The sequence below is a fragment of the Perca flavescens genome, chromosome 14 (assembly GCF_004354835.1).
Source record: "Perca flavescens isolate YP-PL-M2 chromosome 14, PFLA_1.0, whole genome shotgun sequence".
Lineage (NCBI taxonomy): Eukaryota > Metazoa > Chordata > Actinopteri > Perciformes > Percidae > Perca > Perca flavescens.
Window position 1 is genome coordinate 1227015 of NC_041344.1, and position 17500 is coordinate 1244514.

At 41.1% G+C, this 17500-nt stretch overlaps 1 protein-coding gene across 1 annotated transcript in view; it reads right to left on the reverse strand.

Moving 5' to 3' along the window:
• LOC114568462 (semaphorin-6D) overlaps positions 1–17500 on the reverse strand; it is a 113330-nt gene that overhangs the window by 51191 nt on the left and 44639 nt on the right. Inside the window, exons 16-17 of the mRNA XM_028598077.1 lie at positions 9172–9230; positions 6184–6240 (exon numbers count right to left, since the gene is read on the reverse strand). Of these exons, the coding sequence (XP_028453878.1) occupies positions 6184–6240; positions 9172–9230 (116 nt within the window). The remainder of the gene's footprint in view (positions 1–6183; positions 6241–9171; positions 9231–17500) is intronic.

Here is a 17500-nt window from a genome sequence, read left to right on the forward strand (position 1 = left end):
GAGCATTAGTAAAATGCTCCTAGGCTCGTGCACAGCGCGCGCACACTATGCTTGTTACACAAACAGGGATGCACAGCAGCACACACACATGCAGAAGATTACAAATAAAAATATTACAGTGCAAATCCTCCATCATAAGAGCAATGTTTCAAGGTCCAAATGCACCTGGCTTTTAAAGGGAATGGGAGATGATCTCTGATTGGTTGATTGCATGTTACGCCCAATCGCTTAGATCGTTAAAATAGGGACCTATAGCTAAGTTCCCTCTTCATGACAACTGTGGTAGAACAGAGGTCTTTTTTTGGTTGTTGTGTATCCCCCGTTCAATATAATTTCAGGCTTCAAGTACCGCATAATTAATGTTATAGCAGCGCAGCAATGAACGCGTAGTGTTCTTCTAAAAGCGATTGCTTTGGTCTGGCAGTAAGTTAGGACAAACACATGAGTCCAGCCCGTCATTCTCAACTTTAAGGACATGAAACCCATTTTAATTGCTCATCACTACGCCCAGCAGCAGAATAGATTTCATTTCCTGGATCACCAGCACCCCAGTAATGTAAAAGGTCACAGACAGACGGCGACCATGTCGTCCAAGAAGCCATCATAATTTGCATCGTGCAGAACTTATTCTGCACAATGTCAACTCTCATCTAATATAAAACTACCCTGTAATGGCATGCCGCAGCATAATGGCCAATTTATGTCCATTCAGAGCCTAAACTGAGCCCCGCGGGGGCCTCCCTTGCACTGCATTAAATAACCAATTTGCAGCAAAAACGCTATTACGGAAACAGTTCCCAGCCAAACGATGTCATTACAGTAACGGGAGCCACTCGAGCGCAGCGCGGCAGATACATTTTGGGGGCACGGCGGCTAAAACATCCGTCGCTCATTGTGTTGGAGTCCTTCACGGCCGGCTGCCTGACACCATGACGCTAATGCCTCAGATGGCATTATGGAGGAATTGCCTTCTGTCAGCCCACCTGTTGAACAGCACCGCCGCCATCCTAGTCCAGGCTTAAAGGTCCTATGACAAGCTGCTTTTTGGATGCTTTTATATAGGTCTTAGTGGTCCCCTAATACTGTATCTGAAGTCTCTTTTATATAGGCCTTAGTGGTCCCCTAATACTGTATCTGAAGTCTCTTTCACTTTCACCACTAAGGTCTATATAAAAGAGACTTCAGATACAGTATTAGGGGACCACTAAGGTCTATATAAAAGAGACTTCAGATAAAGTATTAGGGGACCACTAAGGTCTATATAAAAGCATCCGAAGCGCACCATGTCATGGGACCTTTAAGTCCCATAACACAAGTAGAAACTGTCTGATGTTTACTGGATGTTCCTGGATGAATGTCCCCCCACCCCACCACAACCACCACCACTGCTCCGCCCCTGCTAATCTCTGCAAATTTAAACCGGAGTATCACAACAAAAGCGTGAAGAATAAAGCGTGCTGCCAAGTGTGTCTGCGGGGCCTTTTCATTGTGTTATGGAGCCATTAACTCTGTGGGTAATCCCCGCAGGCGTCAATAAAATCTGAAATATAAACGCCACGGTTAATCAGGACACAATTAGCGCGCGTTTAGGAGATAAATCCGTGGCAATGAATCGATGCTGCTGCTGAGCCTGCAATCATTTCAGTCAGTCAGGGCTAATCGCTGCACAGCGGGCCGTTTTCCGCCTGAAATCTCATATTTATGGAGAGGGAACCATTGTTTTATAACCTGTGACTGCAGGCTCTTTCTTTCTCTCTCACATCCCGCTGCTGTTGAGTGATTAAAGAGGCAAATTAGAGGGTTGAGGTGAAGCTATATTGCACAGCAGCTCCACACAAACACACCTGAGCTCAGCCTGTGTGGAAACATTATATAAACATAAACATATACAGTACAGGCCAAAAGTTTGGACACACCTTCTCATTCAATGCCTTTTATTTTTATTTTATGTCAACTGTTTAGTCAGTACTTTTAGCTAACTATTACAACTGTTTAGTCAGTACTTTTAGCTAACTATGTCAACTGTTTAGTCAGTACTTTTAGCTAACTATGTCAACTGTTTAGTCAGTACTTTTAGCTAACTATTACAACTGTTTAGTCAGTACTTTTAGCTAACTATTACAACTGTTTAGTCAGTACTTTTAGCTAACTATTACAACTGTTTAGTCAGTACTTTTAGCTAACTATTACAACTGTTTAGTCAGTACTTTTAGCTAACTATTAAAACTGTTTAGTCAGTACTTCTAGCTAACTATGTCAACTGTTTAGTCAGTACTTTTAGCTAACTATGTCAACTGTTTAGTCAGTACTTTTAGCTAACTATTACAACTGTTTAGTCAGTACTTTTAGCTAACTATTACAACTGTTTAGTCAGTACTTTTAGCTAACTATTACAACTGTTTAGTCAGTACTTTTAGCTAACTATGTCAAATGTTTAGTCAGTACTTTTAGCTAACTATGTCAACTGTTTAGACAGTACTTTTAGCTAACCCCTTGACGCCTGAATTTATTCACAATTATATAAAAAAAAATTTATTATGTGTGTTTCTGGCTCCAAGCTGATGCTAAATGAAGTTGAGATTGTTAATTTGTCTATAGCATATATAATAGATATAAATTTAGGTATGATGCAAATTAGCATTGTAAAATTCTTTAAAAAAATGGTAAAATTAATAAAACAGATTTTCCCATCTCAGATATGTAGATTTTATTCATGTCACAAAGTAGTTAGAACTTCTAAACTTTAATTGACAAATAAATTCATCTTGACAACAGCAAGAAAGAAAACACTCTCCTACTCCCTAACATTGACAGTAGTTTTTATAGGGTTAGGGTTAATTTTAGCTTCCGTGAACCGGATGTAGTTCCCACTCCGACCGGTCCTACGAGAAACCAGTGCGTGCAAAAGGTTCCTAGGTATGTATCTAATGTAAACAAACCGGCATTGGGGGAATACACACGCTATCTCGCCTGCAGTGGGAATGGAAGTTTGATGCAAATTAGCGACAGTCAGCGTTAAGGGGCTATGTCAACTGTTTTTAGCTATGTCAGCTGTCCAGACAGTACTTTTAGCTAACTATGTCAACTGTTCAGTCTGTACTTTTAGCTAACTATGGCAACTGTTCAAGGTCAAGGTCAAGGAGTCTTTATTATCCCCGAGGGGCAATTCGTTTTGCAGCAAATAAAGTGCAACATAAACGACACATAAGCCATACAGACAACAGACACTATCGATGGAGAACACAAGTAAATACATACTACACAAAAGTGCACATCTCACATTGAATTATGAACAAAACCTATAGCAGCAGGAACAAAAGAGTTTTTGTGTCTGTTTGTCCTGCATTTAGGCAGACAGAATCTGCGGCCAGACGGCAACAACATGAAGTAGCTGTTGGTTTATATCAGCCAGGACTGACTGGGCCTTCTTCAGGGTCCTTGTCTCGTATAGAGATTTTAAGTCAGTCAGAGAGTTCAGGGAAATTTTTCCACACACTTTAGTAATGTATTGCAGCCTGTTTTTGTTTTTAAGAGTGAGGGACCCAAACCAGCTCACAAAGGCAAAGGAAAGAATAGTTTCAATAAAACAACAATAAAACATCCTCATAAAGGTCTTATCGACATTAAAATTGCGAAGTTTACGATAAAAAAAACATACGCTGGTGTGCTTTTTTACAGACCGCGTCAACCTGAGGCTCGAAGGTGAGTTTGCTGTCTATTATAATACCGAGGTATTTGTATTGCTTCACCACTTCGATAGCTTGATCATTAATAAGGGTGGGAGAGAGGGGGGGGGGATTCTTCCTTAAGTCGATCAGCATTTCTTTAGTTTTTGCCGCATTGATGTTCATAAAAGACGACTTGCACCACGCTGTAAAATCATTTAAAGTAGCGCCGTACTCGGGGTCGTTGTGAGTCAGCAGTGACACTATTACCGAGTCGTCAGCAAACTTAATGATGTGACGCCTGGTGTGCTGGCTTTGGCATGCATTTGTATATAAAATAAATAAGATCGCGGAGAGGGGGCAGCCCTGGGGGGAACCAGTGGAGGAAAAGAGAACATCGGATAAGATGCTACGCGTTGTGACCTGTCAGTTAAAAAGTCCATCAGCCAACAAATAAGACTATGATCAATATTAAAAGTATTCTTTAAGATCCCTGCCAAAATATGTGGTTGAATGCAATTAAAGGCTGAAGAAAAATCAATAAAAAGCAGCCGCACAAAGCTCTTTGCACCCTCAAGATGGGTATAGATCAAGTTAAAAAGAGAACATGCTGCATCTTCCACTCCCCGTTTTGGTCTGTAGGCGAATTGAAGCGGGTCTAGTAGATCCTGTACAGAGTTCAATAGTTCATCTTTCACGATCTTCTCTAACGTCTTCATAACGAGGGACGTGAGTGCCACAGGCCTAAAGTCATTAAAAGACTCTGGAGTCTTATTTTTAGGCACCGGAACAATAATTGAGTCTTTCCAAAGATTAGGAACGGTGTGGAGATGTAAGGACATTTTGAAAATAAAACAAAAAATGTCTGCCAGCTGTTCAGCACAGTTCTTCAGTATACGGCCTCCAATGCCGTCAGGGCCGGGACTTTTCCTTTCCTTAAGACCTCTGAAGAGTGTCAGGACCTTATTTCTGTCAACCTGGACATTGCTCTGCCCAGGGGCATTGTTATGAAAGACTGACAACTCCTCACTAAAGTCATAAATATTAAAACGATTATAGAAAGTGTTATAAAAGTCAGTACTTTTAGCAAACTATGTCAACTGTTCAGTCAGTACTTTTAGCTAACTATTACAACTGTTTAGTAACTACTTTTAGCCAACTATGGCAATTGTTCAGTCTGTACTTTTAGCTAACTACATCAACTGTTTTTAGCTTACTATGTCAACTGCTTAGTCAGTACTTTTAGCTAACTATATCAACTGTTTTAGCTATGTCCACTATTCAGACAATACTTTTAGCTAACTATTACAACTGTTCAGTCAGTACTTTTAGCTAACTATGTCAACTGTTCAGACATTACTTTTACCTAACTATATCAACTGTTTTTAGCTAACAATGTCAACTGCTCAGACAGTACTTTTAGCTAACAATGTCAACTGTTCAGACGTGACTTGACATTTGATTGTAACTTCCACGCTGAATGTAGTGAGATGATATTAACTGCATTTGCACGTTGTCACCAGACTTCAGTGGGCTCATCTCTCTGCTCTGTGGCTCTCAGAGATCCCGTCTTGTTTTTTTAAAAAGGTACTTCTCATTCCAGTCTTCCGACAGGACCACATCTAGGTGCCAGGTGAATGTAATTAACTTCAGCGGGAGAATACAAAGCGATAAGCTCTCTAATCTCCAAAGACTCCAAAAAAAAAAAGATTCCCATGGACGTCAGTGTTTAGTTTTGGAAGCTGCAGCGCTCTGATTGGATCAGATCAAATACAAACCTGCAACACATCCGCTGATGCAAAACAACCCAAACATGACAAGGTCAAACTGAGCCGCTCATCGACTTTGAAGAGGTTCAGAGACGTCGGATAAAAGACGTCACTCAGACGCGGGGTTGCGTAAAGTGTTTCTTGGTATGTGGTGAAAAATGCAAACTAGTTTATCTTTATCTATCTATTAAATGTATTTTGGATAATCATCACCGTTGACCGTGCAACTTTGTTTTTCTGGGTCAAAATTTCAACATTTTGTTGTTCTCTTTCTACACGTTTCTCAACGTTTTTGTCGAATTTATACCAATAACTATTTTTTTCTCTCACTTTTATGGCGTTTTTTTATTTTTTTTATTTTTTGTCACTTTTATTTACCACAATTTTGTCAAATTGATTACCAAGATCACGTACCAACTTTTTTAGTCCAAACACACGCATGCACGCATGGACACACACACAAACGCAGACAGACACACACACACACACATACACACACAGACACGCACGCACACACACACACACAGACAGATACACACACATGCGCGCACACACACACACACACACACACACCTCAAACATTTAGCTATGAGTGCATTTTAAAAGACACTTGTTCATTACAACAACAAAAGACTAGTTAACAAAAGAAAAAATACAGACTTAAACTATGGACCTTGGCAGTGTGTGTGTGTGTGTGTGTGTGTGTGTGTGTGTGTGTGTGTGTGTGTGTCACAAAAAGAGTTTCCTACCGTAGTCAGCTGCAGCGCCGGCGGCCTCCTGTTTCCGTGTGGTCGCCATCACATCAGCTGCACAACGCAAACAAACATGACCACGGTCACATCCACACCCCCGCTGGCATCAATCCTACATCCTGGACTTACACACCTTTTCCTCTGCACAGTCTACAGGGGGGGGGGCGTATTTTCTTTCAAATACGCCACACTTTCACCGCATAAATTGCCGATATCCACGCAAAATATGTGGGGCTTACATGATTTCATAATCCCTGCATTTTCATTGCAAAAAAGTAGGGCTGTCAATCGATTAAAAAATGTAATCGAATTAGTTACATACTCTGTGTTTAATTAATCGAAATTAATCGCATACATAATTAATGGTGCCTGAAGCTATACTTTTTAAGAAAAGAAAAGAAGGGTACTAAACAACAGTTGGTGACATTAAAGATCGGCTTGTTTATTACTAAGGCCATATGGTCAAAATTAAATGATTTAATAATAATGTAATAACTATAACAATATCTTATTTCACTAGTAAATTGCTGTTGAACATCAAAAACAACCACCAGATGGGAAAAGGACATTTAACAACAACTACGAATGCAACACGAGGCTGTAGTTTCCCAGCTTTGTTGTTTTTCCGACAACGGCAGCTGCAGACTGTTCTGTATCCATATAGGACATATGAACACATGTTCTATATCTATGGTTATATCCATATAGAACATTTGAAAACATGTTCTTTATCTATGGTTATATCCATATAGAACATTTGAAAACATGTTCTATATATATGGTTATATCCATATAGAACATATGAACACATATTCTATATCTATGGTTATATCCATATAGAACATTTGAAAACATGTTCTATATATATATGGTTATATCCATATAGAACATATGAACACATGTTCTATATCTATGGTTATATTCATTTGGAACATATGAACACATGTTCTATATCTATGGTTATATCAACATAGGACATATGAACACATGTTCTATATCTATGGTTATATCCATATAGAAAATTTGAAAACATGTTCTATATCTATGGTTATATCCATATAGAACATATGAACACATGTTCTATATCTATGGTTATATCCATATAGGACATAGGAACACATGTTCTATATCTATGGTTATATCCACATAGGACATATGAACACATGTTCTATATCTATGGTTATATCCATATAGAACATATGAACACATGTTCTATATCTATGGTTATATCCATATAGAACATATGAACATGTTCTATATCTACGATTATATCCATATAGAACATATGAACACATGTTCTATATCTATAGTTATATCCATATAGGACATATGAACACATGTTCTATATCTATGGTTATATCCATATAGAACATATGAACACATGCTCTATATCTATAGTTATATCCATGGATGTATTAAGAGAACGGTTATATCTCGGTGTTGGAATCCTCTACAGTGAAACACAGTCAAACTTCACACCGTTTAGCGTTAGCTGTTAGCATTTTAACCATTTGTAATCCAGCTACTAGCTAGCGGTAGGCTAACGTTAACGTTCGAGTCTAGTGTTAACCAGCGTCCCGTGGAGCGGTGTTTGTGTTGCCTGTATCGTCCGTCTCAGAGCATCAGAGAGAAGAGCAGACATATCAGGGCACCAGATTTAGAATATTACTACAAGTAAATGTTCCAATCAATAATCCAGGCAGCACATTCTCGTCTCCCTCCTTCATCTTACAGTCGAATGGTGGCTAGAACGGCTCCGGGTCAAACGTCAATATGGAATGGATTAATCTGCGTTATTTTTTTTAAAGCATTATTTTTTCTCAGATTAATTAATCGAAATTAACGCGTTATTTTGACAGCCCTACAAAAAAGTCACATAATATATCTTAGCATAAAGTTGAAAGATGTTGCGTTTATGTCACACGAGCAGCCATTTTCCCCTGTTGCCATGGTAATGTCATGAAGTGACGTAATTACGCGACGTGAACATCATCGAAAAGCAGGGTGTTGGGGGGGGGGATCACTTTTTTTTTCTCTTTTTCATCATTCATTTTTTGCAAGTTCCCGCAATTTCATCGCATAAAATTGCATAAATATCCGGCATATTCCATATTGCATTTGTTAAGAAAACGTGGCGCATAAACAAGGATTTTTGCCCCGCAAACAATCACGCAAATTTTTCTGGAAGGACTGATTGTTTAATATGTCTACGTACAGTACAGGCCAAAAGTTTGGACACACCTTCTCATTCAATGTGTTTCCTTTTTATTTTCATGACTATTTACATTGTAGATTCTCACTGAAGGCATAAAAACTATGAATGAACACATATGGAATCATGTACTTAATAAAAAAGTGTGAAGTAACTTAAAACATGTCTTATATTTTAGATTCTTCAAAGTAGCCACCCTTTGCTTTTTTATTAATAAGGGAAATAATTCCACTAATTAACCCTGACAAAGCACACCTGTGAAGGTAAAACCATTTCAGGTGACTACCTCATGAAGCTCATTGAGAGAACACCAAGGGTTTGCAGAGTTATCAAAAAAAGCAAAGGGTGGCTATTTTGAAGAATCTAAAATATAAGACATGTTTTCAGTTATTTCACACTTTTTTGTTATGTACATAATTCCATATGTGTTCATTCATAGTTCTGATGCCTTCAGTGAGAATCTACAATGTAAATAGTCATGAAAATAAAAAGGAAACACATTGAATGAGAAGGTGTGTCCAAACTTTTGGCCTGTACTGTATATGCACCAACAAGTGCTACTTACTTGGCAATGCATTGAGTCTGAGTCTGACTCTACAGCAAAAAAATGCATTTTATCTCCCTAAAAGTTTCCCCCCCTCTCATTTATTGTGCAGTTTATTGCCCGTATCGTTGCTGCAGTCTTACAATGCCCTGGCGTTCACGCTGTTTACACCTCACATTAGAACTGTTATCGTCCGTTTAAGGGCTGTAAAACGGAGAGTTTATCTCACCGCGGCAGCTGTCGGGGTGAAGCGAGTGGTCGCCCTCGATGTCCTGTTCAAACCCGGCCCTGCGGAGAGACAGATGGAGGGAAGGAGAGAGGGAGGAAAGGAGAAGAGAGGGAGGAAGAGAAGGAGGAAGGAGGAAGAGAGGGAGGAAAGGAGAAAGAGAGGGAGGAAAGGAGAAGAGAGGGAGGAAGAGAGAAAGAGAGAGGAAGGAAGAGAGAAGAGAGGGAGTAAGAGAGAAGAGAGGAAGGAAGAGAAGAGAGGGAGGAAGAGAGGAGAGAGGGAGGAAAGGAGAAGAGAGGGAGGAAGAGATGGAGGAAGGAGGAAGAGAGGGAGGAAAGGAGGAAGGAAGAGAGGGAGAAAGAGAGGGAGGAAGAGAGACAGAGAGAGGGAGGAAGAGAGGGAGGAAGAGAGAGGGAGAGAGGGAGGAAAGGAGGAAGGAAGAGAGGGAGAAAGAGAGGGAGGAAGAGAAACAGAGAGAGGGAGGAAGAGAGGGAGGAAAGAAGAAGAGAGGGAAGAAGAGAGAAGAGAGAGGAAAAGAGGGAGGAAAGGAGAAGAGAGGGAGGAAGAGAGACAGAGAGAGGGAGGAAGAGAGAAGAGAGGGAGTAAGAGAAGAGAGGAGAGAGGGAGGAAGAGAGAAGAGAAGAGAGAGGGAGGAAGAGAGGGAGGAACAGAGAAGAGAGGGAGGAAGAGAGGGAGGAAAGGAGAAGAGAGGGAGGAAGAGAGAAAGATGGAGGGAGGCAGAGAGGAGAGAGGGAGGAAGAGAGACAGAGAGGGAGGAAGACAGACAGAGAGAGGGAGGAAAGGAGAAGAGAGGGAGGGAGGGAGAGAGGGAGGAAGAGAGGGAGGAAGAGAGACAAATGGAGGGAGAGAGGAGAGAGGGAGGAAGAGAGACAGAGAGGAAGAGAGGGAGGAAGAGAGACAGAGAGGAAGAGAGGGAGGAAGAGAGGGAGGAAAAGAAGAATTTAAACAAAGGAAAGAATAAAACATCCAGACACATTGCCTCATCTCATGGCGGTTGCCGTGGGTTACAGTTGCCCCGGGGAATTAATCGATGATCAGCGTATCTGGAGCTAAGACACGGTTAATTAGATGATGTCGCATCCAGGGGGCGGAGCCAGACGGTGTAAACAATTGGGGGCGGAGCCAGACTATGTCACATTTGTGGGCGGAGCCAGACATTGTGAACATTTGTGTACGGAGCCAGACGTTGTGAACATTTGTGGGCGGAGCCAGACATTGTGAACATTTGTGGGCGGAGCTAGACATTGTGAACATTTGGGGGCGGAGCCAGACGTTGGACATTTTTGGGGGAGGAGCCAGATGATGTCATAGTTGTGGGCGGAGCCAGACATTGTGAATATTTGGGGGCGGAGCCAGACGTTGGAACCGTTAGGGGGCGGAGCCAAATGTTGCTGAACTGACACAAAGTCAAAGTAAAGTTAAAACCCTAAAAGATTCGGAGGCTTTTGGAGAAAACATTCGAGGCTGGAGACCCGGAAACATTTCCTTTGAAAGCTGAAGAGACAGCCGACAGATTCACCCTTCTTCGGTCATCCAATCAGTGATAAAGGAATGCAATCATTTCCTTCGTCCAATCAGAAGATGGACAGTGACAAGAGGCGTCAGTGAGACACACTGAGAGTGTGTATCTCGCTGTATATCTCGCCGCGGCTCCGGTAAATGAAGCCATTTAGTTTCCCAGCGGTGTCTCAGTCAACCTTCACGTCAGTTTTAAAAGGGGCAACAAATCAGGTTTTTACCGCCACGCTGCACAAAACGACCGGCAGTATAACGGCTGTGTCAGAGACCCAATTCTCGGAAAACAGAAGTCATAGAATACTAAAACCTCTCGGCATAGGTCAACTTTTAAATATCCAAAAAATGATGCAAATTCTCTAAACTTGGCAGAGAGAAACAAGCCTTTGTTCCTTTGAACCATTTTTATATCAGAATTATGGGTTTCTTTGAACCAAAATGCACCAAAGTAACATGAATGTGTGGATGTACAGGAGGTTGTATGGAAGCCATGTAACATTGTTGGCAGGTAAAATTAAAGGTCACATGACATGGTGCTCTTTGGATGCTTTTATATAGGCCTTAGTGGTCCCCTAATACTGTATCTGAAGTATCTTTTATATAGGCCTTAGTGGTCCCCTAATACTGTATTCGAAGTATCTTTTATATAGGCCTTAGTGGTCCCCTAATACTGTATTTGAAGTATCTTTTATATAGGCCTTGGTGGTCCCCTAATACTGTATTTGAAGTATCTTTTATATAGGCCTTGGTGGTCCCCTAATACTGTATTTGAAGTATCTTTTATATAGGCCTTGGTGGTCCCCTAATACTGTATTTGAAGTATCTTTTATATAGACCTTAGTGGTCCCCTAATACTGTATCTGAAGTCTCTTTTATATAGACCTTAGTGGTCCCCTAATACTGTATCTTAAGTCTCTTTTATATAGACCTTAGTGGTCCCCTAATACTGTATCTTAAGTCTCTTTTATATAGACCTTAGTGGTCCCCTAATACTGTATCTTAAGTCTCTTTTATATAGACCTTAGTGGTCCCCTAATACTGTATCTGAAGTCTCTTTTATATAGACCTTAGTGATCCCCTAATACTGTATCTTAAGTCTCTTTTATATAGACCTTAGTGGTCCTCTAATACTGTATCTGAAGTCTCTTTTATATAGGCCTTAGTGGTCCTCTAATACTGTATTTGAAGTATCTTTTATATAGACCTTAGTGGTCCCCTAATACTGTATCTGAAGTCTCTTTTATATAGACCTTAGTGGTCCCCTAATACTGTATCTTAAGTCTCTTTTATATAGACCTTAGTGGTCCCCTAATACTGTATCTTAAGTCTCTTTTATATAGACCTTAGTGGTCCCCTAATACTGTATCTTAAGTCTCTTTTATATAGACCTTAGTGGTCCCCTAATACTGTATCTGAAGTCTCTTTTATATAGACCTTAGTGATCCCCTAATACTGTATCTTAAGTCTCTTTTATATAGACCTTAGTGGTCCCCTAATACTGTATCTGAAGTCTCTTTTATATAGACCTTAGTGGTCCTCTAATACTGTATCTGAAGTCTCTTTTATATAGACCTTAATGGTCCCCTAATACTGTATCTGAAGTCTATTTTATATAGACCTTAGTGGTCCTCTAATACTGTATCTGTATTATTTTAATTTTTTTTATTAATTTCATAAAGTTAAATTGTCATGCCATGGGACCTTTGATGATTACTTTCATTGAATTGTGGGTGTTTTCTAATTTTAATTTTTTTTTATTTTATAGCATTTGAAATGAACTGTGAGCAACTCAACATCCTCTGATCTTAACTATCAGTCAAAATAATCTATAATTTCTGTTTAAAAAAAAAAGTATTATGTCATTTAAATTATGTTTATTGACCATGAATTTTAAAAAAAACGAAAAAAGTGACAAAAAAGTTGGAAAAAAGAGCCCAAAAAAAGTTAATTTGCAGTTTTGACCCAAAAGGACAACAAGTTCACGTTCAAGGGAAGACAACACAAGGGATAATGTGCATTTCCTCGCCACTAATGCCATCAGCGCAACAACCGAATCCTTTAATATTCATCAGTCTAAAGATGCAGAAATACTGTTTCCATTCACAATTCTGCTATGTCTCCTCTGTGTCTTTAGCTGCAGACTGTTGGAATCCAGGGGCCTGTTTCACAAAACCAAGATAAGGGATTAAACTGGGATTTCCTGGTTATCCTGGATGAATTTAGCCTTGACTCGGTTTCACAAAAGCAGAGGCACATAAATCACCATGGAGAAGACTGGCACGCCCAAAATGCACAAGAACACACCTCCCGGTAAGACCAGCACGCCCAGAATGCACCTGAACACACCTCGCTGTAAGACCGGCACGCCAAGAATGCACCTGAACACACCTCCCTGTAAGACCAGCACGCCCAGAATGCACCTGAACACACATCCCTGTAAGACCAGCACGCCCAGAATGCACCTGAACACACCCAGAATGTGGGAACATAGGGCTGTAGGACCATAGAGCTGTGGGACCATAGGACTGTGGGACCATCTCCCTGTAAGACCAGCACGCCCAGAATGCACCTGAACACACCTCCCTGTAAGACTGGCACGCCCAGAATGCACAAGAACACACCTCCCTGTAAGACCAGCACGCCCAGAATGCACCTGAACACACCTCCCTGTAAGACCGGCACGCCAAGAATGCACATGAACACACCTCCCTGTAAGACCAGCACACCCAGAATGCACCTGAACGAACCTCCCTGTAAGACCAGCACGCCCAGAATGCACCTGAACACACCCAGAATGTGGGAACATAGGGCTGTAGGACCATAGGACTGTGGGAACATAGGACTGTGGGACCATAGGGCTGTGGGAACATAGGGCTGTGGGACCATAGGGCTGTGGGACCATAGGGCTGTTGGAACACAGGGCTGTGGGACCACTGGGCTGTGGGACCACTGGGCTGTGGGAACATTGGGCTGTGGGACCATAGGAATGTGGGAACATAGGGCTGTGCTACCACTGGGCTGTGGGAACATAGGGCTATGGGACCATAGGGCTGTGGGAACATAGGGCTATGGGACCATAGGGCTGTGGGACCATAGGGCTGTGGGACCATAGGGCTGTGGGAACATAGGACTGTGGGACCATAGGGCTGTGGGAACATAGGGCTGTGGGACCATAGGGCTGTGGGACCATAGGGCTGTGGGACCATAGGGCTGTTGGAACATAGGGCTGTGGGACCACTGGGCTGTGGGACCACTGGGCTGTGGGACCATAGGAATGTGGGAACATAGGGCTGTGCTACCACTGGGCTGTGGGAACATAGGGCTGTGGGAACATAGGGCTGTGGAACCATAGGGCTGTGGGACCATAGGGCTGTGGGAACATAGGACTGTGGGACCACTGGGCTGTGGGAACATAGGGCTGACCCCTTTTGGAGCGTATCGACATGTATATTCTATGGTTGAGGTACGAACATTGCCTTCTTCGTGATAAAAACAAACACCCACGAGCCAAATCAAAGTCAGCCAGAGTTATTTCATGATTAATTCTTTCCCAGAATTCACAAGACACAAAAGGCAAATATTTGGCGAGGCTCCAGGGGAACCGACTCCAAAACAGCGTTGCTCGGAGACAGACGCATTCATCAGTGGGATCAGGCTCAGCCCACGTCCCGGTTTTTATTTGACACAAAGTGTTTCCAGCTCCGTTTATCGTTTATCCGTTACTGTCTGTGAGAGCGAAAGGGACACTGATCCAAAATTTCTTCTATAGGATACAAAAAAGGGACAAAATGAGTTTGTTAGTCTTCACCTGCTCATATTTTAGTTTTTATTTTCTCTGCGTGAAATACAGACGATTGGTCAGGTGCCTTTGGTGTTGCTGATGGTGCTACAAGTCTCCTTTATCGTCAGATCTAAACGTGCTCTCTACACACAGTACAGGCCAAAAGTTTGGACACACTTTCTCATTCAAATGCGTTTCCTTTTTATTTTCATGACTATTTATTGTAGATTCTCACTGAAGGCATCAAAACTATGAATGAACACATATGGAATTATGTACTTAACAAAAAATTGTGAAACAATTTAAAACATGTCTTATATTTTAGATTCTTTAAAGTAGTCACCCTTTGCTTTTTTATTAATAAGGGAAATAATTCCACTAATTAACCCTGACAAAGAACACCTGTGAAGTGAAAACCATTTCAGGTGACTACCTCATGAAGCTCATTGAGAGAACACCAAGGGTTTGCAGAGTTATCAAAAAAAGCAAAGGGTGGCTACTTTGAAGAATCTAAAATATAAGACATGTTTTCAGTTAGTTCACACTTTTTTGTTAAGTACATAATTCCATATGTGTTCATTCATAGTTTTGATGCCTTCAGTGAGAATCTACAATGGAAATAGTCATGAAAATGAGAAGGTGTGTCCAAACTTTTGGCCTGTACTGTACTACTCTCTACTGTTGTCTCTCTACATACTACTCTCTACTGCTGTCTCTCTACATACTACTCTCTACTGTTGTTTCTCTACATACTACTCTCTACTGTTGTCTCTCTACATACTACTCTCTACTGTTGTCTCTCTACATACTACTCTCTACTGTTGTCTCTCTACATACTACTCTCTACTGCTGTCTCTCTACATACTACTCTCTACTGTTGTTTCTCTACATACTACTCTCTACTGCTGTCTCTCTACATACTACTCTCTACTGTTGTTTCTCTACATACTACTCTCTACTGTTGTCTCTCTACATACTACTCTCTACTGCTGTCTCTCTACATACTACTCTCTACTGTTGTCTCTCTACATACTACTCTCTACATACTACTCTCTACTGCTGTCTCTCTACTGCTGTCTCTCTACATACTACTCTCTACTGCTGTCTCTCTACATACTACTCTACTGTTGTCTCTCTACATACTACTCACTACTGTTGTCTCTCTACATACTACTCTCTACATACTACTCTCTACTGTTGTCTCCCTTCATTCTACTCTCTACTGTTGTCTCTCTACATACTACTCTCTACTGTTGTCTCTCTACATACTACTCACTACTGCTGTCTCTCTACATACTACTCTCTACTGTTGTCTCTCTACATACTACTCTCTACATACTACTCTCTACTGTTGTCTCCCTTCATTCTACTCTCTACTGTTGTCTCTCTACATACTACTCTCTACTGCTGTCTCAAGGGGCCGTGTTAATTTCATGGAATTCTGCGAGATCAGGTTGAACCTGGTCTAAAGTCAATAACGCAGCATTTCATTGTTATTTTACCAGCGCATTAGTAAAATGCTCCGAGGCTCTTGCACAGCGCACGCACACTATGCTTGTTACACACACAGGGACGCACAGCAGCACACACACACACACACACACACACACATGCAGAAGATTACAAATACAAATATTACGGTGCAAATAATAGCATCATAATAACAATGCTCCAAAGTCCAAATGCGCCTGGTTTTTAAAGGGAATGTGTGTGTGTGTGTGTGTGTGTGTGTGTGTGTGTGTGTGTGTGTGTGTGTGTGTGTGTGTGTGTGTGTATCTGTGTGTGTGTGTATCTGTGTGTGTGTGTGTGTGTGTGTGTGTATCTGTGTGTGTAATCTTGAAGTATTTTGAGGCAACAATTACAATGATTGTGTTTGGGCACCAAGTTCAAAAGAAAGTCTCAAGTCTTTAAGAGAAAAGTTTCAGGGAACGAGGGCAGGTCCATTAGCCGGAGAGCTGACATCACACCGAAAGCAAAGTATTGCATCATGGGAGTTTACAGGACCTGTACATTCTTCTCTCCTTCATCTGCAGCCATTTATTCTCAACCGTAATTACATTTCACAGCCTCTGAAAGCTGTTCACACCTCGGCGCTGAGAACAAGGAAATGCAATCTGGCAACGACCAGCAGAGGAATGTAACTAAGTACATTTACTCCAGTACTGTATCTTTAAGTACCAAATGTTGAGGTACTTGTACTTTACTTGAGTCTTTTTCTTTTCATGTCACTTTTTACTTTTACTCCGCTACATTTCAGAGAGAAATATTGGACTTTTTACTCCACTACATTCATCTGTTACAGCTTTAGTTACTAGTTACTCCACTACATTCATCTGTTACAGCTTTAGTTACTAGTTACTTTAGTTATTGCACTACATTCATCTGTTACAGCTTTAGTTACTAGTTACTTTAGTTACTGCACTACATTCATCTGTTACAGCTTTAGTTACTAGTTACTTTAGTTACTCCGCTACATTCATCTGTTACAGCTTTAGTTATTAGTTACTTTATTTAGTCCGCTACACTCATCTGTTACAGCTTTAGTTACTAGTTACTTTAGTTACTCCAATACATTCATCTATTCCAGCTTTAGTTACTAGTTACTTTAGTTACTCCACTACATTCATCTGAGAGCTTTAGTTACTAGTTACTTTAGTTACTCCACTACATTCATCTGTTCCAGCTTTAGTTACTAGTTACTTTAGTTACTCCACTACATTCATCTGTTCCAGCTTTAGTTACTAGTTAGTTTAGTTACTCCACTACATTCATTTATTCCCTCTTTCCCTCTCCCCCTCTCTCTCTCCCCCTCTCCCTCTCTCTGTCTCTCTCTCCCTCTTTCTCTCTCTCTCCCCTTACTTACAGCTCAGCCCACGCGAGTGGAAATGTGGCTGCGGAGGGAGAAAAGGAGGGTGATGGAGAGAGAGAAAGAGTGATGGAGAGAGAGAAAAGGATGGTGATGGAGAGAGAGAAAGAGTGATGGAGAGAGAGAAAAGGATGGTGATGAGAGAGAGA